This window comes from Hesperophylax consimilis, chromosome 23 (genome assembly GCF_061612785.1).
Source record: "Hesperophylax consimilis isolate HC1 chromosome 23, BYU_Hcon_1.0, whole genome shotgun sequence".
In the NCBI taxonomy this organism is placed as follows: domain Eukaryota; kingdom Metazoa; phylum Arthropoda; class Insecta; order Trichoptera; family Limnephilidae; genus Hesperophylax; species Hesperophylax consimilis.
Window position 1 is genome coordinate 6,668,990 of NC_142858.1, and position 24,524 is coordinate 6,693,513.

General features: G+C 34.0%; 1 protein-coding gene across 1 annotated transcript in view; it reads left to right on the forward strand.

Moving 5' to 3' along the window:
- Nucleotides 1-24,524, forward strand: part of LOC149412269 (adenylate cyclase type 6) — a 563,657-nt gene that overhangs the window by 476,331 nt on the left and 62,802 nt on the right. The window contains exons 10-11 of the mRNA XM_089646087.1: nucleotides 7,385-7,506; nucleotides 11,492-11,584. Coding sequence (XP_089502213.1) covers nucleotides 7,385-7,506; nucleotides 11,492-11,584 — 215 coding nt within the window. The remainder of the gene's footprint in view (nucleotides 1-7,384; nucleotides 7,507-11,491; nucleotides 11,585-24,524) is intronic.

Below are 24,524 nucleotides of genomic sequence, written 5' to 3' on the forward strand. Positions count from 1 at the left end.
AGAGAAGAAAACATTAGTAAAAACAAGAATAAATTTAATTTAATTTTTTGCTACATCAATTAATGAAATTTGACAACTTATAAACCACAATGACGCCACTCCCCAACTCAAACACGAGATATAATTTCTCAATTGAGTTGGGCAGTTTCATTAAATAATATTTTTTCCGCAATCAGCCTCAAAATATCAACATTTGTATATTATTGTAATGTATCAGTATAATCAAAAAAAAAAAAAAACAACAACAGACAAAAAAAAAAAAAAAAAAAAAAAACACAATAAAAAAACATCAACTTTTTAGCTATAGGCTAATTATAAATATTTATTTTGTTGATTCGTTGTAAGATAACGTGGTGACTGTTTGAATTCCCGAACAGTTGGGCAAGCAGATTGACTACACCATGATCGTTTGATATCCATTATCAGCAGATGGTGTCAATAATTTGTTACTAAATCTTTTTATACATTAATCCCAGACATGAAGCATGAGCAAAGTAATTTCCCTCACGACCTACGTCAACTTTGGGGATGCTCTGTGGAGTGTCTTTTTTAAGGAAAGAAAAAAGAAGAAGTTCTGCGAAAGAAAATGGTATGAGAGTGGGTGGGCATTTAGGTATCAGTTCGTTCAGAAGAGACGGACGTCAAAAAGTCGCTTCAAACTAGCCTCTCCCGATCTGGCACGCCACACAGCTGGTGGGCAGCCGCATCATGAACACACCTCACCCGATGAGCCCGGGCTCGCCTGCTAAATCACCAAACATTTGGAATTTGTGAACAACTTGGATAACCTATTTTGGTTATCCAGTAAATGATTCTCGGGGGGCGATACCCAAACCCACTTCCTAAATTGCGACTGCATTGACATTGGGTGCATTGACAAACTTAGTAAAATTCGGATAGGTGACTGAAGGACTTTTGAAGGAGGCCATTTTTAACCCTTTAGGCAAGTAGGCCAGTAAAGAAGAGAAAAATATTACTGAGGTACCTGGTCCTCTAATTTCAAAGAAACTACTGTATCTCCTGAGGTAGTAAACAGTAAGTAGGTATTATAAATCTTCTTAATAAGAAATATGGTATTTTGCGTTGAAAAGTTTTAGTGTATTATCAGAGTTATTATAAGGCTTCCATAATTCCTCATTAGAAAAAACTTCCCACAGACACCTTGTATACAAAGTAAATTTTCTCTTAATCTGTGAGTTAATCTACGCAGAGTGCGCTCTCATCCTAATGTTAACCTAAGTTTGACGTGAATGGTTAATTAATTAAACACCGCATAGATTTAGTAGAAACAGTGTTCGTACGCTGTCAATTTACAAAACATTACAAAGGACCACCGCATTTATTATTGGATCCTTTGGCAGTCTCCGTGGTCGAGGGGTGAGGCTTTCGACTAGCACACTGGAGATCGCGTGTTCGAAACCCGGCGGGCGCAAATACATTCTATTTTATTAATTTTATATTATTTCACTATTTTTTTATTAAAATAATATGCAGTATATTGATCGAAGTGGTATATCCTCTCAGTATCTGTTATAAGACCACTATTCAGCATTTGAACTTTGCTTGAAATTATTTTAGTCGTGTTTGGTGACCAAATCTGAATCGCCAAGTACTTCCAAAAGTTTCTCTAAACCATCTCCTTCTCCTAGCCACTACAGTAAACTTTACCACCCCAATTGGGGATATCATAGTCTCATTCGCTCCAGACGGTTAGATGTAGTTAGTACAGTATTTACATAAAAAATTAAAATCTACAACAAAGGTCTAAGAAATCAGTTATATTTCTTTCCAACGGTCCCATTTACCTACCAATTCTCAGCCTGACAGTGTATGGTAAACTGTTATTGACCGTTAGGCTTGATAGCCAAATAAATAAATCTAAAATTTGACAAACGCGGGAGATCTTAACTCGGCGGTTAAATGTTTTAAAAAAAATAGTTCTCATGACAATGTCATATGTGACATGGTTTAAAACAACCATAACATAGGCACCATAAAAAATAATTAATTTTAACACCAATCTAGTGCACTTTACGTCCTTGATGTTTTAATGTTCGAGTACAGTGTACGCAACGCACCCATGTGGTATCAATATAGGCACTGCGATCATACATCCGTCTTTTCAGAGGCTTCCGCTCACCTACTGTCTGGTGGGCCTGATTTGGAGTGACTGGTTGAGGTAGATATTTTTACCTCTACAGAATCTCCTCTTACTACAGTGGGAAGGATGAATTCAAACGTCTGTCACTCCTGGACACACTGACACCCAGATTCCTACCCGCCCCTTATACCTGTTCCTTACCAGATCTTTCCTTTCCTTCCTATCATTCCTTTCCCTCCACACTGCATCCACAAAGACGACATAGACAAAGACACGAAGGAAAATAATTTTCTTTAGAACTACTGTAGGGAGCTATTTTTTTTTTAAATAAAACAAAATGAACTGTGACGATTTTCATAAAAACGCTTTAGTTAAAATAGTTCTCCGCGTTGTTATTCAATACAAATATGTTCAAACTCTGTTGACAGACTTCAGTGAATGTTCCACGTGAAATGCCAACTTAACAAATTTCATCACAGTATTTCAATTCAAACAAAGTGGTATGAAACCAACAAGAACCGATGCTGTGCAGTTTTACATCCAATTTCACAATTTCCCGACCTTCAACTTCGCTCCACTAAATAAGGGATATTGCAAACCTGGTACACAAAAGCAAAAACAGGAACTAATACTCAACAGTTGCAATAACCACAGTTCTACAAACAAGGATGGTATGAAACATTCAGGATATGGATAAGGCTGTAAAGGCGCAATATTCATCGCCAAACAAACTGTTGCACGAGTTTCCTAACGTCATACACGCAAATGATGTTTTGACAAAGTTTTCGAATGCGGCAACTAAATTGGAAACACTGCTTTCAAAATATATTAGCATAATCCTGTTTCAATTGCTCTATCATTGCACGTATGTTTAATTAAGTTCAATTATACAACTCCGTTTTGAATATCAGTCTCATCACATGTATATTTCTGCAACTATCTGTTGAATAGCACCATCACCATCAGTAGTTGTAAATCTTACCTTCAACTTTGTCAAACCCTAAAAATATGTGTACTCAATCACATATAACTAGTTTAAATTCATAAAACTTTAATTGCAATATTTTTATACCCTACCAAGACAATGCTTCGTTTCCACACAACAATTTGGGAGGCGGGTTTAAGTAAAAAAAAACAATAACAGATTTCTTTTATTTTCATTTTCCTAATCTGTCCCACTTGAATACATTTTTCATTTGCGTTATTTTCAGTTAGTAATTTAATGTTTTTTTAAAACGTGAAAACCAAAGGTTAAGGTTATTTAAGGTTTTATATCTATTTATTTTATTTTATTCATTTTTATTTTATTTTTCTTTATTATATGTTCAAGTTTTTTTAATTTATTATTTTTTGAAGTTTTTTTCTTTTATTTTTTTTATTTATTTGAGTTTTTTTATTTCGTCATTTATTAGTACTATTTTTTATGTATTTATTTTAAGGTTTTTTCTGTAACCAAATATTTCAATATAACTCTTGGTCCAAGGTTGTGGCAACAAGTAGCGTTTTTATATTCTAAAAAAAGTTCATAAGCGTTGCTTGTTCGTACACTTACGTCATAGTGCGCTTACGTCAAGTGGGGAGGGGGATCAGATAAAAGCTTCTAAATTCACTTTTTTTTTTTTTTTTTTATAGTGAATACCTCACAAGAGTCCCAACTGCTCCCGTCTGGAGCCAGTGAGACTATGGCATCCCCAATTGGGGGATGTTGTGAGGCTGAATGTAAGTGGGGAAGGGAAAGAGGAAGGTGGGGAAGTCTGCTCGACCAAAGAATCAGTCATAACTCCGCAACGGTTACACAAGTTACCTTACATCGTCGTGTAGTTCTTGAGGTGCCCTAAAAAGTACAGTCAGCAGAAAAACATAAATTATGCCTTGGGACGTTATAACAGAAATAATGTATCGGTAGTGTGGAGATACTACCCACCTCATTTTTTTAATCAAATCATTGAAAATGTACAGAAAATGTTTCATTTTAGTTTTTTTTTCTAAAAATACGGGTTTGTTGAAATAAATTACATTCGGAAATATAACATAGCTTCATATTACTAATTAATAAAATATGATTAAATTGTTAGTAAGAGTTCTGAGATGGTGACATTTTACTGCGTCATCAATGTCACCATCAATGTTTTAAGTTCTGTATTTCTCTTCGTGGCCTATTCAACGATGATCCAAGGAGATCTCAGATGGAACAAAATTGTCAGAAAATACAATTCACACAAATATTTGCTTTAGATAGCGCCATCGATGAATTCAAAGCGGTAAAAATGTTTTCATATATTCTGACAACTCAACCGCGTTCACAATAGTATTAAACTTTCATACAATAATTATGACCATAGTTATGACCTTTCAATTGTATTTATTTTTCTCTGGAAATATTAATATCGTATTGAGCAGAACAACATATTCCCTAGAACTCGAAGTTAATATTCAGTTTATTGCTTCTCAGAGAACGAATAAAACAATGCCTTTGAGAGATCGAGGGGTTTTAATGAGTATGAAGTGAGTACCTACGTATATGTGTATAAACTAGAGAAGTATTAATAAGTATGGAGTGAGTACCTATGTGTAAACCAGAGAAGTATTAATAACCACGTAGTTAGTATTTACGTGTGTGTGTATAAGCCAGAGAAGTATTAATAAGTATGGAGTAAGTACTTACGTGTAAACCAGAGAAGTATTAATAACTACGTAGTGAGTATTTACGTATATGTGTGTAAACCAGAGAAGTATTAATAAGTACGGATTGAGTACCTACGTATATGTGTGTAAACCTGAGAAGTATTAATATGTACGGAGTGAGTACCTACGCATATCTGTGTAAACCAGAGAAGTATTAATAAGTATGAACTGAGTACTGAGTACCTACGTATATGTATGTAAACCAGAAAAATATAAAAAAATTCTAATAGGATTCATTGTAAAATCATAACGAAAAGAACAAAAGACTTAACTTCCACAAAAATAATCGAAACTACCGCAACGCCAGGACATGGAATTTCACGATCCTCTCGACCTCTTATTCACACAAGATATATTATTTGTAAGTATATACTTTCAAATGTTTTCATGATGTAGGTAGATTGGATTATGCAACGTTGATGTAAATGAAGGTAGGAGGATTCCCCGTGAAAGTCGTGTGGCGGTCTAGCCTCTCTGCTTATCCCTGCACAGAAACAGCGAGATGGTTAGTTATTTATACAATACACCTAAGAGGCTGACTTGATTCAGTGTCTTGGTCCAAGATGAGGCGGTTTAATGCAGTTATAACTGTACATGTATCTCTGTTCTTCTTGCTTGCTTTAGAGAAGAGTAAAGTTTCTTTATTGCCGGGTAGTCCCAAGGTTCATAGAAAATTTATTGCTAAGTATACATTTTCTAGGAACCTTGGGGTAGCTCCACATTTCAAAACTGGTTGTAACAAGGCGAACATATCGATCGTTAAAACAGGAATCTTTCCGTCGGCCATTACGGCGCGGCGCGAAGATTGACAGCCGTCATACTTGTCAAGTGGGAGATATTTGTGTAAAAAGGCATATAAAACGTACATTAAGGCATAATTTATTTTTTTGGCAAGGGTTAGTGTTTTTATGTTTTTATTGTTATTTTTAATAACAACCCGTGTGGTAAACTTCACACATCGTGGGCAAACACATTCGCTCTGTTCGTTTCAGTTGCGACTTGCATGAAAGATTTGTTTTTCGCTCAACACCGACTTTGCCTAACTTTGAGTATGCGTTGTTAGGCTTCATGTATCTAGTTCGTATTGATTGTTTTTAGATGACAATCAATTAAACATTAAAAAAATATTCTCATCAAGAAAATTTTTTTTTTTACCATGATACGTTTATGTGTTTTTATTAATAAACGTATTTAAAAACATTATTTTATTTGGGTCGAATGAGGATTCAACCTTCCTCACTAGGGTTTTGCTCTTCTCTGTTGTGAACTTGTAATAAGTATTATGAAACTTAATTAAATATGTTTGCATACATAAATTTGGTTTGATCGAAATTAAGTTTTCCAACTTGGGGACTGGAGTCAATAACGCTAACACCTAAGCCAAATTCTAATTGGATAGTAAAGATATTTATTTCGGAGATTACCTGCTGTAAAATGTTATTTATTAAATATAATGTCAGAAAAATACGCGTGTGCGTGCGTATGTGTGCAAAAGTACCAGTTAATATAATGCATTGTCATCGACAACGAGTCTATCTGGTGGGTTTCACTGCGATCGTCTGTCGGGAAGTGGGTTAATTTCCACTTATATGATTTCACTGCATTCATTCAATCAAGAAAACAAAATCTAAATTCAAACAGACTTATTTAAAAATGGGATCCTTCAGAAATGAAACAAAATAAATATTAACAAAACTAAAAATATTTTTAATACCAAAAATGTATTTTGTTTTAAATAATAAGTGTATTTATATCCTTAATTATTATTTCGTCAACTTTCTAATTCAAAGGCCTCATACACATACAGGCATATTCTTATTTTTGTACAACAGGTTTATACCTACAAATAATTATTTTTATGGATTCACTATTTACTTGCTGATATAATATGTCAAATGGATATGGCTATATGTACGAGTATTATTACTGTAACTATTGTGAACTTACAATCTTCAAAATATTTTTTTATGGACTATGTATGTAAAAGCCCAATAGGCGTACAAATAAATAAATATGTAGGCATTCTTTTACCGGGTACCCCACGTGGAGACCTCTTTTTTCGAAGACAAAATATCTCCTTTTTCTTATTTTTCTTAGATATTTTGTAAGCGTGGCCGCTAAATTATGTTTATTGTACAGTCATTATAAACATTGAGTACAGTTTTGCAGTAGCACATTTTTTTTCCATTATTTCTGGCTTTCACCCTTCAAGGATGTTCTTGGCCATCATTTAAAATTATTGAGAAATGAAAGGTGAATTTAAATATTAATTTTATTTAAATAGGCAAATTTCAAAATTATAGTGAAAATTGGAGTCGAGTTCAGACTTAGAAGAGATGAGATGTTGAATGGAGGGGAGGCAATTTTAGATAAGGCTTGATAGAAGAGAGGATATTTGTTTAGAGAGGGACAACCAAAAAATATGTGATCTAAAGTTCCATTTTAAGAAATTTCGATGATGTTAGGGCCGCTCAAAAAAGTACAAGGTAAACAGCGTCTCTCGTCTATCATCAGAAATCTTTTGATAGTTAATAAAAACTACGTGTTTTATGTTTATATCATGCTTTTAATTTAAACATATTTTATTCATTGTTTCAGGAACGACTTCTTCTTTCTGTCCTGCCCCGCCACGTTGCAATGGAAATGAAAGCAGACATCGCAGGACAACCGCGGATTGAGCAGTTCCACAAGATCTACATACAGAGACACGAGAACGTCAGGTAAACATAGACATACTTTTCTTTGCAGTTGGCAACACCGATAGTACAGTATATATAACAAAAATCTCGCCAGTTTCGAGATAGTCAAATCGCCTTATTGGAAATGTGGGTCAGATAATACTCAGCTGGAAATATTGCAATTTGTAGGTGAACGAATGAAGACCTGTAGTGCCAGGCAATTTACTACCTGCTGCGCACGATAACCATCGGTCCAGCTCGTCAGCGCTTCGTCGTTGATCGACTGACAGGACGCGTGAAACTATTAACAGCCTTAAACATAAATATGCATTTATTCACCAACTTCCAAATATCTTCTACTTCAATTTGAACTCCTTGGAAGCAAACGCATCCATTGCATCATAATAAGTCTTAACATGGATCAAATGAATAGTTTATATTTACAATTCAAAAGTAATAAAATTTAAACTTGTATGTTTTGAGTTAAAATGGAATATACATTTAAAACTTTTCTGAAGAGAATTGTGTAGACACTGTAGACACACAAAAGTGACTACAGTGCTGCTTTTTGTATATATTCTGAACCCGAGTCTTAACTGCTCCCAACTGTCCGATATATATATATATATATATATATATATATATATATATATATATATATATATATATATATATATGGGAACATGGCATCCCCAATTGAGGTGGGAAAGGGAAGGAGATAGAAAAGAAATAGATTACTAAATTTAAAAAAAACTTGGAATATAAACTCGCATTGATCAAACCAGTGACCGGATAAATCAATACAATGATAATTCATCACATCTTTAAAAAGTTATGTAAAGTCATGGAAAGTGATGAAATAAAAAATTTATTAACTTGGTTAAGTAGGTTAGGTTAAGTTAGGTCAAAAAATAATTTTTCATCGTTTCTAATGTCTTTATATCACTTTTTAAAAGTGTGTTGAATTTTCACTGTGATGAGTTATCATGGAACCGATCAAACCACCATAAGCAATTTATTACGAAACCAGGAAAAGTTCGATTTTTCTCTCGATTTTCTCATGATATAAATGTAAGCCAAACAAATTGTAAAATTCTATTTCCAGATATTTTTAATGATCACCAAAATAAACTTGAAATCGTTTATAAGCTTTACTGATTAAAAATGAATGCTGAAAGTACGCTCATTTCAGAGGTCAAATATTAGACAGCAAGTTCAGTCATTTTCTTCGACAATATTTTTTTTATCAAACCGATTTTGCAACTTAGTGAAAAAACCAACGTATAAACAACTTATCTTCTCCTGAACCCTCTAATTTCATAATTTGACATTAGGCTGGAAAAATGACGTAACTGAATTGTTTTATTTTTATTAAAGTAAGTTTTTATAGATTTGATACCTTAAGGTAGCTTTGATATGACTCCGTGACGCTTGGTCACCTGACAGTTGACCACGGAAAGTAAATCCCTCAGCCGGTTGATCCCTCGGTCAAGCTATTTATCTTACTGTTTTTCCAATACGTCGTAATATATTTTCGTTCTCTTTCAGTTGTGCAAAAGTTTAAAACGTATTCCATTTAATGAAACTTCTCAGAAATTCGAGCAAAATATTAGAGATTTCTAATTTTTTTTAAGAAATAAGAAAACCTAACCTTACCTGACAATTTAAATTCTTTTAACTCCCTTACTAAAAGCGAAAAATGTTTAGTGAGTAATGATAAACCTAGCACATAATTGAAAGTCCCCATAAAGCAAACCCTACGCTTTAGATCTCTCTTCCACTATCCAAATCACAGAGGTTCATATCGCAAACATGTACGTAAAGTAAAATTTAAAAATTCAATTTACAAGAATACTCCAGGATAATTATAAGGTGGAAGCAACGAAATTAATGTGAATATCAGATTTTAATCCATTCTTAATGAAATAAGTAATGTAAATTTCCTAAGAAACACCTATTTACAAAATAAGTCATTTTGATAAATGCTTTACAAAATAAGTAATTGTTTTCACTTCAAACTGCACTTAACACATGTGTGCGCTAGGCTATCGATGTATGAAATGCGTATCTATTTGACGAGACGGGAACTAGACACAAAAACTAATGAGTGGGTATAAAATTGTTTCAGAATGTTTGCAAAACTCAATGAATTTCTTATTCTAGATGCGCTAGGATATATGAAATGTGTATCTAATTGACTACAGGGGAGCTAGACACGAAAACTAACGAGTAGGTATAAAATTGTTTCATAATATTTACAAAACTAAATGAATTGCTTATTCTAGATGCACTAGGATATCGATGTATGAAATGTGTATCTAATTGACGACAGGGTAACTAGACACGAAAACTAATGAGTGGGTATAAAATCGTTTCATAATATTTACAAAACTAAATGAATTTCTTATTCTAGAATATTCTAGATGGATATCGATGTATGAAATGTGTATCTAATTGAAGACAGGGGAACCAGACACATAAACTAACGAGTAGGTATAAAGTTGTTTCAGAATGTTTGCAAAACTAAAAGAATTACATGCCAACTTACAGTGTGCTTGTAAGTAAAATAAGTATCTCGAAGCAATTTAATTCAACCAAATTCAACTTTATTCCAAAACTTTGTCTTTGAATCAAGTATTATTTTTTTTGATACGGGTACGAAAATAAAGGGCAAAATATTTTGAAAAAATGAGCTTACTCAGGAAATGAAGGCGGAAGAAAAAGTTGATCAAACCTTTGATAAAATGTTGAAAACGTATATCCTCTGTGCGATACCTGCTTCGGATTCTGCTAATGACTCACTGTTTGCTAAACTACCTAAACAAACTCCTTGATATCACAAAATCGTTGAGAATGTGTTTTATATTGGATAAAACGAAAAACCTTCGATCCTTGCAAATTGCAAAAAAAAAAACAACCTTAAAAGTGCAAAGTGACAATATTCTTTTTTTTATTTTATATGTGAATATTATTATTATTATTACACAGTAAAAAAAATGAATTATAAATACTTTTAGTATTTTTTTAATTCATTACCAGAAATTTTTAAAAGATTTTAATTGTCACTTTAAAAAACACACTGAAATTAAGTACTCAATCAATACTATAAGATATAAATAAACAAATTATTATAATAACACACCTCCTATACACAACCTCAGCTTAATCATCGGGATCGTAGATCTCACATAATATAAAAATAATACTATAATTGTAACATTTTTTGTTGCAAATGTAGTAACATTACATTTTGAAATTAATATATTTAAAATTATAAATTCAAAATCTAAAGGTGCTTTTCATTATTATGTAACCATCGCTTTTATGTAATGCAACTGTAATTTTCAGTATATTTTGATAATTGAAAATATAAAGTTTTTGTTCATATTATCATTGGTTTTTTTTCTCTTTAATCAAAACAGTGGCATGTATCTCAAGATAAACTGTGTTATGTGACTTTGATTAAAAAAAAATATATATATCAAAGCAGTATTCTGCACAAATCCCATAAAATTAAAAATATGTGTTTCTTTTATGTTGAACAAAAGTACAATGATAAAATATTGAAATCTCACAAGCAAGTCTGCTATTTTTAAGGGGATTATTGCAGGGTTGGCCAAATCATTTGCGGTTTATCAATTTGAACAGGCTACAACAGGACTGAAGTTGACGCTACCCAATTGAAGAAATTGCTGAATGAAAAAAATGTTTGGTAAAGAGTGTTTGGGTGACTTCTGACATGTTTCCTTGGGCTCAAACGGCTAAAATTGGATATTTCATTGGCCTCATGACATAGAAAAAAATTATTCTGGTTTTCCAAGTTGCAGTGTATATTGTAGTGGTTATTTATGTGTAATATTAACTTTGGGTTTTCATTTGGTATGTATGCTAATTAATTCGAATATAATAATAATATTTAATTTTCCTCATTGGCACTTATGAATTCTGCTTGGGTTTAAAACCTCACAACAAACAAATTTTATATTAACGAAGATGATGAATAACACGATTTTTCTTTTATTTTCAGTATCCTGTTTGCCGACATCTGTGGATTTACAACCCTATCTGCCCAATGCACCGCCGAAGAACTGGTCCGTCTCCTGAATGAACTCTTTGCTAGGTCAGTAAAACTATTTCGCAATAAATCTGTTTCACTCCTCAACAACAAGAACACTATGTATTATGTTTATAACCTCAATATTTAAGCGCAGTGGGAGGGAAAATAGAGTAGATCAATTGAAAATTCGCAGCAATAAGTATGGACATGGAAGCAATTTACCAACGTATTTGTCCTGTAAAATCTTATTTTTTTTCTTCAGATAATACTTTTACACGGAGAAAACTTACTGATATAAAATATTGTTAATTTATCGAAAATCTGTTCAAATCAAATTATTCGTTTTAATGTTAAAACGGAACTGGTGGTCTTTCAACGCGGACGGATTGCGTAACAAACTATCAGTATAGCACCAAATATGTTATGAAGAAATCGGAACACATGTTGTCGCTCTTCGTCCATGATTTTAGGACAATTAGGTTTTTTTAATATTCTGAATTACTAATATTTTATTAGGAAATGGGGAAGCACTCACATATTTAACAGTATTCTTTTAAATCATCCATACTCCTTTTAGTGTGTACTAGATATTTTTGATACACCTCTTAAACAAAGATCATCCAGTCTAGTTGGGTATTTTAGCCTTTTTTATGAAAAACTAGCAGCATAGATACCCAGCGCATCTGTACCCCCAAGAGAAACTAACCGGACATTCGTTCACACTTGAAATCAGTATCAATGTGTTGCCGACAACATAAGAACCAATCTCTCTTCTTATCTAAAATCTTTTCATCCGGACCCCAGCGTAATACAAAACTCTACTTACAACCCTATGAAACACATGTTATTAATCTTCACGAATACAGATGGCGCTAGTTAAAATATTTAGGAAAAAAAACTTTTTGCACAACATGCTTTAAAATATTACGATGAATTGTTTCTTGGCGGGTGTACACGGAATATGAAGGATAAATATGATTAAATACATAGTTTGTATATTACAATATTTACTTTCACATATTTTATGATTTCACAAATTTTATGATTTCACATATTATTTTAGTTTTAGTTTATTAAGTAAAAGGAAAATAAAAGCATGCTCTTTTTCATATAGATGACATTGCAATAGGTATTATTACAGGTTACATAACGTTACTTAATTTTTTGTGAAAGTGCCCTTGATACATTTAGTACGTAGCGTCAAAAATCTTGTAAACTCACTGTGGGTTTCAAAAAATAAGTAGAATTTGTCAATTTCTACCGTATTCAGATAACGCTAATTTAACGCGATATTCGCTCTTCCTGTAGGCAAATTCAGATACAGATTCGAACGACTCACTCAACAATACAAAAGGAGCGGCTTGAGACTCTTGAGATTTTGGTACACTCGGAGACGTCGCCACAACTTATATGTTGTTTTAAAATATCAGTTTATTTGCAATACATTAGATTTTATTTGAAATTTTGTTAAGTATTTTATTTTAATTTTAAACCAAATATTTTTTTAATGCAATGTCTTTTTTTAAATGATGTTATTTTATAATGGTAAAAGGTTGCAATATATATATTATTACATCTGATTTATTACAAAATAACTTTTATTTTAAGGCTAAATACATATGGATGCTCGCTATTAGAGGTATTTAAGCCATCTTGAAAATACTACTCAAAGTACCACTCTCCTACAAAAAACAAACAATTGTCAATATATTCGAAGCGTTCATAAAATAATGTACCTACCTGGAACACAGGGAGATACAAAATTGACAGAACATTGCAAACAAACTCAGACTGTTTAAAGTGGGATAGATAAATAGATTACATTAGATCAGATTATGTATATTAAAATTTAATTAAAAAATGTAAAATGTTTTCCCTAGCACTGGAAATCCCAGCGGGGAAAACATTATGAAATACAATTATGTTGAAAAATAAATAAATAAAGCTTTAAACGTAGAATCAGGTTTAAATAAAAGTTGTTTTTTAACCTATTTTAAACGACACGTGGTTATGATTAATGCATACATTCACTCATTATCATCAGACACTCTTTATCATTACTACGCCTAGCAAGATAGTAAATGACAGTTTCTCTTCCAAATAAATAAATGAATGGCTGAAATTATTAACATTATGAAGCTTATAAAATGACACTTGAACATGATTGATTTCTTCCGTACTAGATCATAGACAATATTTTATTTTTCTCAAAGTTAATTTTACTGAAAAAAGTTTTGTACTTTCTTTATTGGATTGAGTTGTTGTCCCATCAACATGACAAGTGGATTGTTAGTTTTTTTGATCGATGGACACACTTAGTTCTATCTTTACTATAATTCTTCCTGAACAATTGTTGCCCTTTTAATGTAAAAGGATTGTACGCTCATTCGATGATATTAACTGTAGTTCGAATTCAATGAGAATAGTTTTGCGCCTTGTCTTTATTTTATTGGGTTATTGCCTCATCAACATGACGAGTGGATTGTTATTTTTTTATATTTTCTTCGATCGACACACTTAAAATACGTGTACACACAGTACGGATAGAATACTATAATTGTTTATATACAATTTGTGCCCACAATGTCAAAGGATTTTACATTTATTTTACAATATTAACGGTAGTTTTAATTTACTGAAAATAGTTATGCGGATTTTCTAAATTGGATTAGGTTGTCGCCCCATAAGCATGCCAAGTGAATTGTAATTTTAATTATCATTTACATCCTATAAAATTTTATTATTCCTATATGTATCTTTTTATTTCTGTCCCAGTGTTTGATGAGATGGAAATTTACATTTGTCTGTTAAACATTCTTTTGACCGGGTCATATTTTCTAGATCTAGGTTGTTCGGATTATAATAAATAATGGGAACTGCCATTTTTTGTACAAATTTTCTGGGTGATCAAACAGCAAATTAAGAGGCATTTCTTACTTTTATCACAGCGTCATTTCATGAAAGAGATCGAAAAGTAGTCTCAGTTGATAACAAATATTCAGTCCGCGAAAACTGTCTCCTTAATTTGAACAACAAACGAGCAGGCATTCCGGATTTTATTACAAAAGAAAATAATACATTGTTAACTGATAGACGCTATTTTTCATTAAATTTCCACGAAGGAAAAATCATCTTTTGAGATTAATAAATAACTTATTGGCACACAATCATATTTTTCCCCGTTGCGAGTAATATTACACGCTGCGATTAATTTCAAGCGAGATACTTGTCTGTGTAACTTGCAGCCTCCGTGCAGAATCTAGACGTTATAATGGATAAAATGGATGGAGCAACTAGGTTTTTTTTTTTAAAAGGATTGACCTGATTTGTATAGTCTTTCTTCCTTTAACAATATATTAGATCCGTCAACAATTTCTGGCTTTAGCCAACTTCTTATTTTCTATTTGCATTCTCGTTTATTTTTTCTTCGTGGGCAGGCATAAGGGATGGAACACCACTCACGTTGCGTTTCTATTTAAAATAAAAATATTTTTATGGTTAATATATGATTAGCAGAGTGGAAGATACTACCAGTGTCGCCCTGGTGTAAGACCACCATTCAGAATTGAAACGTTGCTCCAAATGGCTTTAGCCGTGTTTAGTGACTAGATCTGAATAGCCAGGTACTTCCCCACCTTCCTCTTTCCCTTCCCCACTTACCTTCAGCCTCACAACATCCCCCAATTGGGGATGCCATGGTCTCACTGGCTCCAGACGGGAGCAGTTGGGACTCTTGTGAGGTATTCACTATAAAAAAAAAAAAAGCAGACGTGGAACATTGTACATTGAAAAATTAAAATTAAGACTAAATAGTGTACAGCTCTGTTCTGAACCGGTCAGGCCAAAACACGGCTCATAATGCACTTCAGAATATTGGCTCCTTAGATTACCTTTCTGGGACTACTAAAATCAGCAGAAATTTTTGCATAACACCTCTCCACCTCTGACCAAACCGACCGGCTGGCTAACTCGGCCCTTTAACGGAGAGACTTGTGACGAATCATATTTCGTCACAAATAATTTTGAATTGTAAACAGAGTGTGTTAAAACTGTGTCTAAACGAATATACTCTCTTCTATCAAGCCTTAACTAAAATTGCCTCCCCTCCATTCAACATTTCATCTCTTTTAAGTCTGAACTCGACTCCAATTTTCATTATAATTTTGAAATTTGCCTATTTAAATAAAATTAATATTTAAATTCACCTTTCAATACACCTTTCTCAATAATTTTAAATGATGGCCAAGAACACCCTTGAAGGGTGAAAGCCAGAAATAATGGAAAAAAAAAAAAAAAAAAAACAGAGTGTGTTCCCGCAGTGTGCACCCAAAGACAAAGAAAGTGTTGACAGACGTGGGTTGTAAATAAAAAAAGTGAGAAGTTCGGGGTAGAGTGACAGATCCTACAAGCTTAATAAGGAAGACAGTCAAGATCGAGGGGGGAGAGAGAGGAGACCGAGACAAGAGTGGTGGTGAAGTACGCGTTCCCCGCCCAGCGGTGTGATTCTAGGCGGTGGATGAAGAAGTTACAGTCGAGTTCGAGAAAGTGATTTCTAAGATATGTTATCCTCCGCGAAGAAAGTGCGGTAACCAGACGCGACCGGGAGGGCCTGAGTTACAGAACTGCAGAAGCTGCCACCTAGGATTTCAGCCTTACTAAGGCCAACGCACAGAACCAACTCAGTGACAACAGTGTAGTTACAGTGACCAATGACGATGTGAATAGTGGCGAAGCAACCCGAACCATATGACAACTAGTTAAGTAAAAAATGTAAGTAGATCTAAGTATAATTTAAATTTAGTATTAAATGTGACAAACCCAATTAAAATCGAGACTCATAATTAATAGATATTCTTAATTAAATTCACCTCTCTTTTCCCCACCCAAGCGACCCGAATTGGTGAGAAAGCAGAACAGAATATATTTGAGTATTTGTTGGGAATATAATAGGATTATAATAGGATTGGAAAAGTTCGGAATGCCGACTTACCCTTTTTTATTCTTCCACGGTTTTCAATCCTTCTTTGCGCTGGTTCACAACAATTTCACCATGCGCGAGCTCACGATGGCTTTGATTTTCGACACGGTCGATAAAGGGGGCTCCGTAATCAAACGATGTTGACAGGACGAATATTTAACTCAACTAAGTCGGCATAGGAGAGGAGAGGAGAGGGGAGTTGGGTAGATAGGCCACAATAATTTTACAAAGGATATAAAGGTAGGTAGCACGATGCTAGGTGCCAACAGTATTATTCTGAGCTAGTTGTGGAGGAGATGTAAACGATTATGTTACAGACTCCTCGTTTTTTACCGCACTGCGGTTTCCAAATGAATGGACCAAAGATCCGGGACTAGGACTTTCTTCGGGTCTTGAATTAGATTTAAGCCTGCTGACCATACGGAATACCTGCCCTGGTCCTTAAGAGGTGTTCTGCAGAATTAACTGCAGTACTATAAAATATTAGTGAAATGGTGCCAGATCTTTTGAAAAGGGCAATCGATTGCCCATCCCTAAGAAGGAATACCGCACCGATCATTACTATTACCACCCCTTAGCCATCACTTCTATACTCTCATACGTATTGGAAAGGGTGGTTAATATCAAGTTGCTCACGTACCTCGAAAATAACAACATCCTAAGAGATCGGCAATATGGATTTCAAAGAAACCGATCATGTGGCAATCTGCTTGAATATGTGACGCATATTTGGGTAACGTTTTAAAGAAACTTAAACCGTCTTGTTGGATATCTCCAAAGCCGTTGATAGGGTCCGAAACCGAACCTTTCACGGAATGTTACCATCAAATAAGATCCATTCAACCCTGCACAGTTGGATTGCGGAATTTCTCCTTGGAAGAATAATTTAAACCGTAGTTGACGGCTCTTCTTCCTATCAGCACCAAATTAATGCGGGAGTGCCACAACGATCTATGTAGTGACCAACGGTGTTTTTGTTGCGCATCAACGATCTCGTTGAATCAGCATCAATTTATTGCGACGCAATGCGACAGTACTTTCCATGAGGGTAAGTTTTTTACAAGCCCCTTTCCACTTGATATGATATGCTTCGATGTTTAGAGACGCAAAATTGATCACCACCTTGAGAAGGTTTGCGCCTGGGTAAGACCGACCTGGTCTGTTTTGAAAACTAACTTTCACACCGTTTCACCTCTAGCTCTCTGGGCTGGAGCTCTACAAAATTTTTGAATGAATTAATTAATTTACAGGACAATTTGTATAGCGCCGCTTTTATGATATATCACCTCAGGGGTGCTTTACAGTTGATGCAGGTACTACAAAAAATATAAATATAACAAAAATAAATTGAAATTAAGTTAAGTAAAATGAAGAACAGGAACAGGTGACACGAAGATAGAAGATGGAGACTCTGCAGCAAGAAACCTAGGTGGTGAAGAAACTCGACCAGCTGCTGCAGCGAGAGAGTCCACCGCGTACATCAACAGTGCCAGCATGAGGTTCGTCATCTGTCCAGGCATGTGTCTGCTGCTAATAAAGCGCTGACACAATATCCTCACATAGATAACACACCTTGGCAGCACCGCTGTGGCGTTGGACGAAGATAGAAGATAGAGACTCTGCAGCAAAAATCCTAGGTAGTGAAGAAACTGAACCAACTGCTGCAGCAAAAGAGTCCACTGCGTCTACCAACAGTGCGGACACGAGGTTCGTCATCCGTCCAAGTATGTGTCTGCTGCTAATTGATTCTATGCAAAGAAGGGCAGTCCGTATTATTGATAATCCATTGTTAATACACCTATTGCCATCTGTTCTGCTATTTTATTGGAGCCTGCTCTAAGGCGCTAGCAGCAATGGTGCGCCAGTACACATGCGTGAAACGTGTAGCGGAGTACCCGTTCCCATTTGATGTTGGCTTCATGAGAACGGGCCTCTTCTTCGACTCGTTTTTGAGTAAGACGGATCGTATTTGGAACGATCTATCGCATTTATTTTTCCTCCTTCATATAATAAGGACCTCTTAAAAACCCGCATTAATAAATCCTTTCCAACAGCCCCTAACTTTACAACCGGGTGGCGAGATAGCTCCTCTGCCTTTACACTGTACAGACAGGAGCCCTCTTATGAGACGTAACATAAAATTAAAATAAATTTTCAAGTATTTAAATTAATTTAACAAATTTCTTTAGAAAATAGCTTTCAAAGTTGGAGGTTAAAAAGATTTCTACCGGCGAATATGTACTACATAATTAAAAATACCACAGTTTTAAGTAAATATTTATCTTAAATCCACTTTTTCTTTTTAGTTTCTTTGAATAATTTAATATCGTCTCGGTGCTCCGAGCATTTTCAATTTGAAAAGAAAACGTACCTGTATTACCTGTACCTGTATTAAACATATTCTCAGTGTACTTGTGTGTGTACCTACATTATAAATATTTTCAGGGTGCTTGTGTTTACCTGTATTATACATATTTTTAAAGTACTTATGTGTGCCTTCTTGTACCTGCATTGTGTACAAATATACGTGTTTCGGAATATAATAGTTATTTAAAACTTGTTTGTTAAACGAAACCAACCACCCTTGAAACCAAATCATCATAAATAAAACGGGAAGCTTGAAAGATAAATCGCATATGGTGTTTTGTTTTATGAGAGAGCCATTTTTAAAAGGAATAATTTCACTTTATAAATTTATTATTATTGATTAACATTTTGAATTAGACTGCATTGAAGTTTGATATCCAATTTTTAACATGACAGAAGAAATTTATTTTCAAGCCCTGTTGAATAGAAATATTATATACACCTAATCTCGTTTGTTCATAACGTACCAAAAAGTTCAGTATTTCTATGTTATGATATGATAATTATGTTTTATGATCCAACGAGTGAAATTATCTTTTCGTAAATATATTTTTATACATATTGCCATTTTGTATGAACACATTGTACGAACGCAAACGATAAAATATATTATATGAGAAGGTTACTAGATCTCGCATGTACGTAATTTCTTCTTTTTGTGGGTAATACGTGCCTGCAGACCTACGATTCTCACCATGGTTTCATAAAAATACAAAAAAAAACGAAAAAAAAAAAAATTAAAACTTCTATTTTAAATCACTAACTAATGATAGAAAAAACAGTAATGTAACTAGTTATAAGTTCTTAGTAACTAAATAGATATCACTGCTCTCCCATACACACAAGCACACCATGGAGGTATATTAATCAATTTGGTAGACGGGTATGGGTACCCTTGCCATCACCGCTGCCATAGGTAACCCCAAGAGGCTCGCTACTTTTGGGGACACAGGTTTGCGTATTTATTTTTCCGTGTTCAGTAGGAGGAAGTAAAGCAGTACTGCCTTGAAACACGCGCGGGTTTATTCTCTATCTGAACTCTAGTACTGTCTCCGATTAAACACGGAAAAGAAATACGCGCCCGGTTTTACGGGGAGAGGTTTTTTTAGGTCTTACTGCGGTCTGACTTCTCTTCAGCCAAACTCTCTCGACCCATCATTTGCACCGCAGTAGGAGGGATGGATCCATACGTCCGTCACTCTTGTCGTTAACATTTTTTTTAAATTTATTTATCAATATAAAGATTTTTTACATAATTTTTTCGACATCTGTCTCACTAAGGTACACTTGTGTCGAGACAGACGTATTCAGGTACTTAAATATTGATCCTCAAATTCCTACCCACCCTTAATACCTGTTTCTTTCCTAGAACTTCCTCTCTTTTGTTTTCCTAAACCTCCACACAGCATCCAAAAAGATTACGTAGGCCATGAGAGAAATTATTTTTTCTCTATTTTTCCAATATTTTCCTCAGGGCCTCCTGTGTGAATATAATGTAATTACATCAAATATTTCCCTGTTTTCAATTATGTTTTTATTTTTTATAGATAAATTCCAGTTGAAAAAAAATTATTAAATATTTTATTTATAGAAACCTCTTTAATTTATTCAACTACCATAATATGGGCAGTTTAAAAGCATATAAAAAATATAGTACAATAACTCTCATTATTATATTTATTGCATGTACCTACTTACTGTAAGTGTTAAATTTCTGCGTTATCTTAACTGTATTTTGTCTGTAAATTATGAATAAAGAGATTTTTTTATAATATTGAAAACGACCTAAAAAACCTTTTTCGACAAATGCTTTTATATCGTCTTCTTACAATTAAGATATTTTGATGTTAGAATTTTCTTTGATATCTATATTAAATCAAAAACAAGCATTACTTTCGGATGTCGACAATACACATTTTTATACATTTTGAAGACAATAATTTTATAATCAGTACGTGCAGCCCATAAGCAAATTATATCTTAACCTATCCCCCATCGACAAATATTATCCGCAACCTTCAGTTCGTCGATCAAATAAGCGTAATACCTTACGTCATCATATAATTATTCGCAAATTACTTGTAACCAACATAGAACGATGGTGACACAGTCGAGAAACTTAATTAGACTCGATATGAAAAACTTAGTCGTCGACTAGTTTATTAATAACGCTGAGCCGCTTAACAAATAGATAATTTTCTCAATGACGAAAAATATACGCTATGATGGCAACAACGAAACATTCCATACATGGCGTAGTCACTCTTTTATCATTTAGAAACGTCAAGGTCTAACCAGTTGTTTGCAAAAATGTTTTTTTTTATGTGACACCTCACAAGAGCGCCCCTGTCTGTACAGAAAATGGGGTGCTTAGGTGCCACCCAGTTTGGCATCGTTGTGAGGCGGGTTAAGGTAGGGGTTGTAGGAAGATTTTCTAGTAATGCGAGTCTCGAAGAAGCTGGATTATATGAAGAAGAAAAAACAGATGCTGGAAGCTCGTTCGAGTCGAAGAAGCGGCCCGTTCTCATGAAGCCAACATCAACTCTAAACATGTGTTCAGCTGGTGTATGACGTGGTATAATGCATTATTTGTTACTGAAGTTATTTGTTCATGAAGTCCTGGGAAGACTCAAAACTCACAGAGCTCGCCTAGTTACGGAAGCAATTGAAATTTGCAATTAATATTAATAGAGACGACGGAGCTAAGCTCAATAGTTCTTGGTATCCGGTAATTGACGGCTACACCAAAGCTAAACGCAGAAAACCATTATAAATTTTTACTGTAAAACCAGCTCGTAGAGTAGTGGAGCTGGCAACACGGTATCGTACAGACGTAGTTAAGCACATTTCACCACCATCAATTACACATCTGCCCTCATGATGGACACTGTAACGTTGTCCGAAACGTTGGCTAAATAAGGAGTTAGCGCAACACGGCATAACACCTCAAAAACAAATAACAAAAAAACATTATTTGTTAATTTATAATGTTAATAACTCCCAAAATATAATTTATCAGTTCACTTAATAAAATTTATTTTTTAAATTCCTTTAATTTCATCTATGGAGTGAAAAGCACGATAAACTTGTGAAACTTTTAGTCGATGTCAACTATATTTTGTCATAGTTCACTGCGGGTGAATTTTTTAAAGTATTCTAATCACTGCAAATGTTGATAAAAATCTTCATCGTGTAAATTTTGACTAACATAAGGCACTTGTGCTAGACCTTAGATAATGACGATTCCCTGAAAAGAATGCGGCTTTATAACTAAACAAATAAAAGGTAATGGAATTTATTTATCATCATTTTTGGAACGCTTTCAATGAAACACAATATTAGAGTAATACTAGGGAATGTTTTCGTGGAAATGATAAAACGGGTAAACATCATTATTTAATTCTGAAAACCATAGTTCGTAATTGTGTACTCATATATGTAAGTAGGTACGTACCTAAATAAATTGCTAGAAATTGAAAAAGAAAACCATTTTATTTTTTTGAAGAAATAATTATTATAATAATTAATTATTACCTGAAACACGTATTGTAAACGTTAGTTTATCATTTAAAATAATAACAGTAATTAATGAAAGCTTTCATCATAATATAATTTGAATGTACAATAAACTAGTTTCAATATATTTTTTATATAACATTAGCTCCACACAGGAGGCTCTGAGGAAAATAATTTCCCTCGTGGCCTTCCTCATCTTTGGGGATGCTGTGTAGGGGGATTTTTAAGAAAACAAAGGAGAGTAAGTACTGGAAGGAGGTGGGCAGAAATGGGGGTTGGTGTTTCTCCATTCCTTCAACTGCGGTACTAGGCGATTGACTCCTGCTGGAGAGGTCAAAGCTTAACCATTGTGTCTCGATCCGGCCCGCCGTAGGTAGACATAGACCTTGACAAACCTCATCCCGGACACCCCTGCTAAGTCACCAAACTTTGTGTGACATATGTAAGAGGTGTGCAATAAATGGTTCCCCTACCCGCCTCCCAAATGGAATATTTATATCGATGTTAATCTTCAAAGAAACCAAATAATATTAGATGTTTCAAAAAAAATTGGATCTTCAGAGGCATTTATTTAACTACTCAAAGGCTTAAGGTACTTACCTATATATTTTATTTTTTATAATTGTTTTTTTTTCCGTAGTATAAATTATTTATTTATAAACTAAATAAATTGTGGCTTAGGTAATACAAAAATTTTAAAATTAATAAGTACCTTCCCAGATATTTCACTTTGAAATGGGTTCCGAGGTGGAGGGGAGACGCACGTAACGTTTTCTTGAACAAGCAATTGAAATATTTTTAGATTTTTTTAAATTTCGTTTTTTGGCTGCAATCCATCGTTATTTTTTGTCTGTTTATATATTTCCCTAATCGTATTCCGATATAAATTTTGGACTACCCAATTTCCAAAAATGTGTAGGTAGGCAATAACTGGGGGGTTTCCTTGTGAAATATACCATTTACATAATTTGAACGAGTACATAGTCCTCAAATTATCCAGTGAGCCGAGCGGGACCATCCCTCCCCCTCCTCCCCACTGCCTGTCATTACCGCCCTTCCGGTCAAATCGAATCATTGTTCATTATTTCCACGATCCCTATCAACCCTCATAAAGAAACGTATTACATGTTTTTATTCCTCAATTCAATGCCATCATTTTTGATATTTGGAAAAAGGACTTTCGATTTGAGGATGTCAAAAAAAATACAAAAATTGGTATTAATTTTTTTTCAATTTTTATTTTCAAGTTATTCGTACCTTTTCGTTATACTACGACAAGACACTCCTCTGAATCACTTTTAAGTAATTTGAACTAAGACTGTTGTTGCATGTGAAACTGCTTACAAAATAAAGCTTCAGATGCACTTGTAAACGGGCTATAAATACTTTAAAAGAAGCGAAACGAAGTAGTGTTTTGTAATGTGATTAAGTACTGTAATAGTGTGATAATATGAGTAGAAAAGAACAAGGTATGGAAAACGGGATTACCAATCACTTACAATGCTTTTTCGGTTTTCAACACAACCGCACTCGAACTTGCACAATTTTCTTGCAATTGTTCCGAATTCATAGCGTTTTCCTGCAAGGTTGCTAGTTACGGAGAGGTAGGAACTGGATAAATTACATTCCAGTGGGAACCAAGCATATTCTCATTTCAAGACCAAGCAACTGTGATGATTTCATACCCAGACATACAATTGTAAGACTAGCATTCTGTCTTACCAAGTCTGCTCAAGTCATTAGTACCATCGCATCCCCAATCCGGATACGTCGTAAGGGTAAAGGATATGGGAAAGAGGAAGGTCGTAAAGTAGGTACGTAGCTCTTTAGATCTGGTAAAGCATTGATGAGAATGATGCTCTCTTTGAATGTTAAGTGTAACTATACAATTTGACTGTCCTGTAACCACCGGCAGTTAATTTTGCATTTGGTAGCGGGTGAAATTTAACGTATTATTAATAATAACACACGGGTTAACAATTTTTCAGCAATTATTCCAAGATAATAATTATGATTCTATTTATTATAATGGTGAAAAATATCATTGATTGATGCAACAGAAAATTAAATAAATGTTAATTTTTCAAAAGAAGCAAACACATTGTGAATTAACATTTCAAATAAATGAAACGAAAATACTTG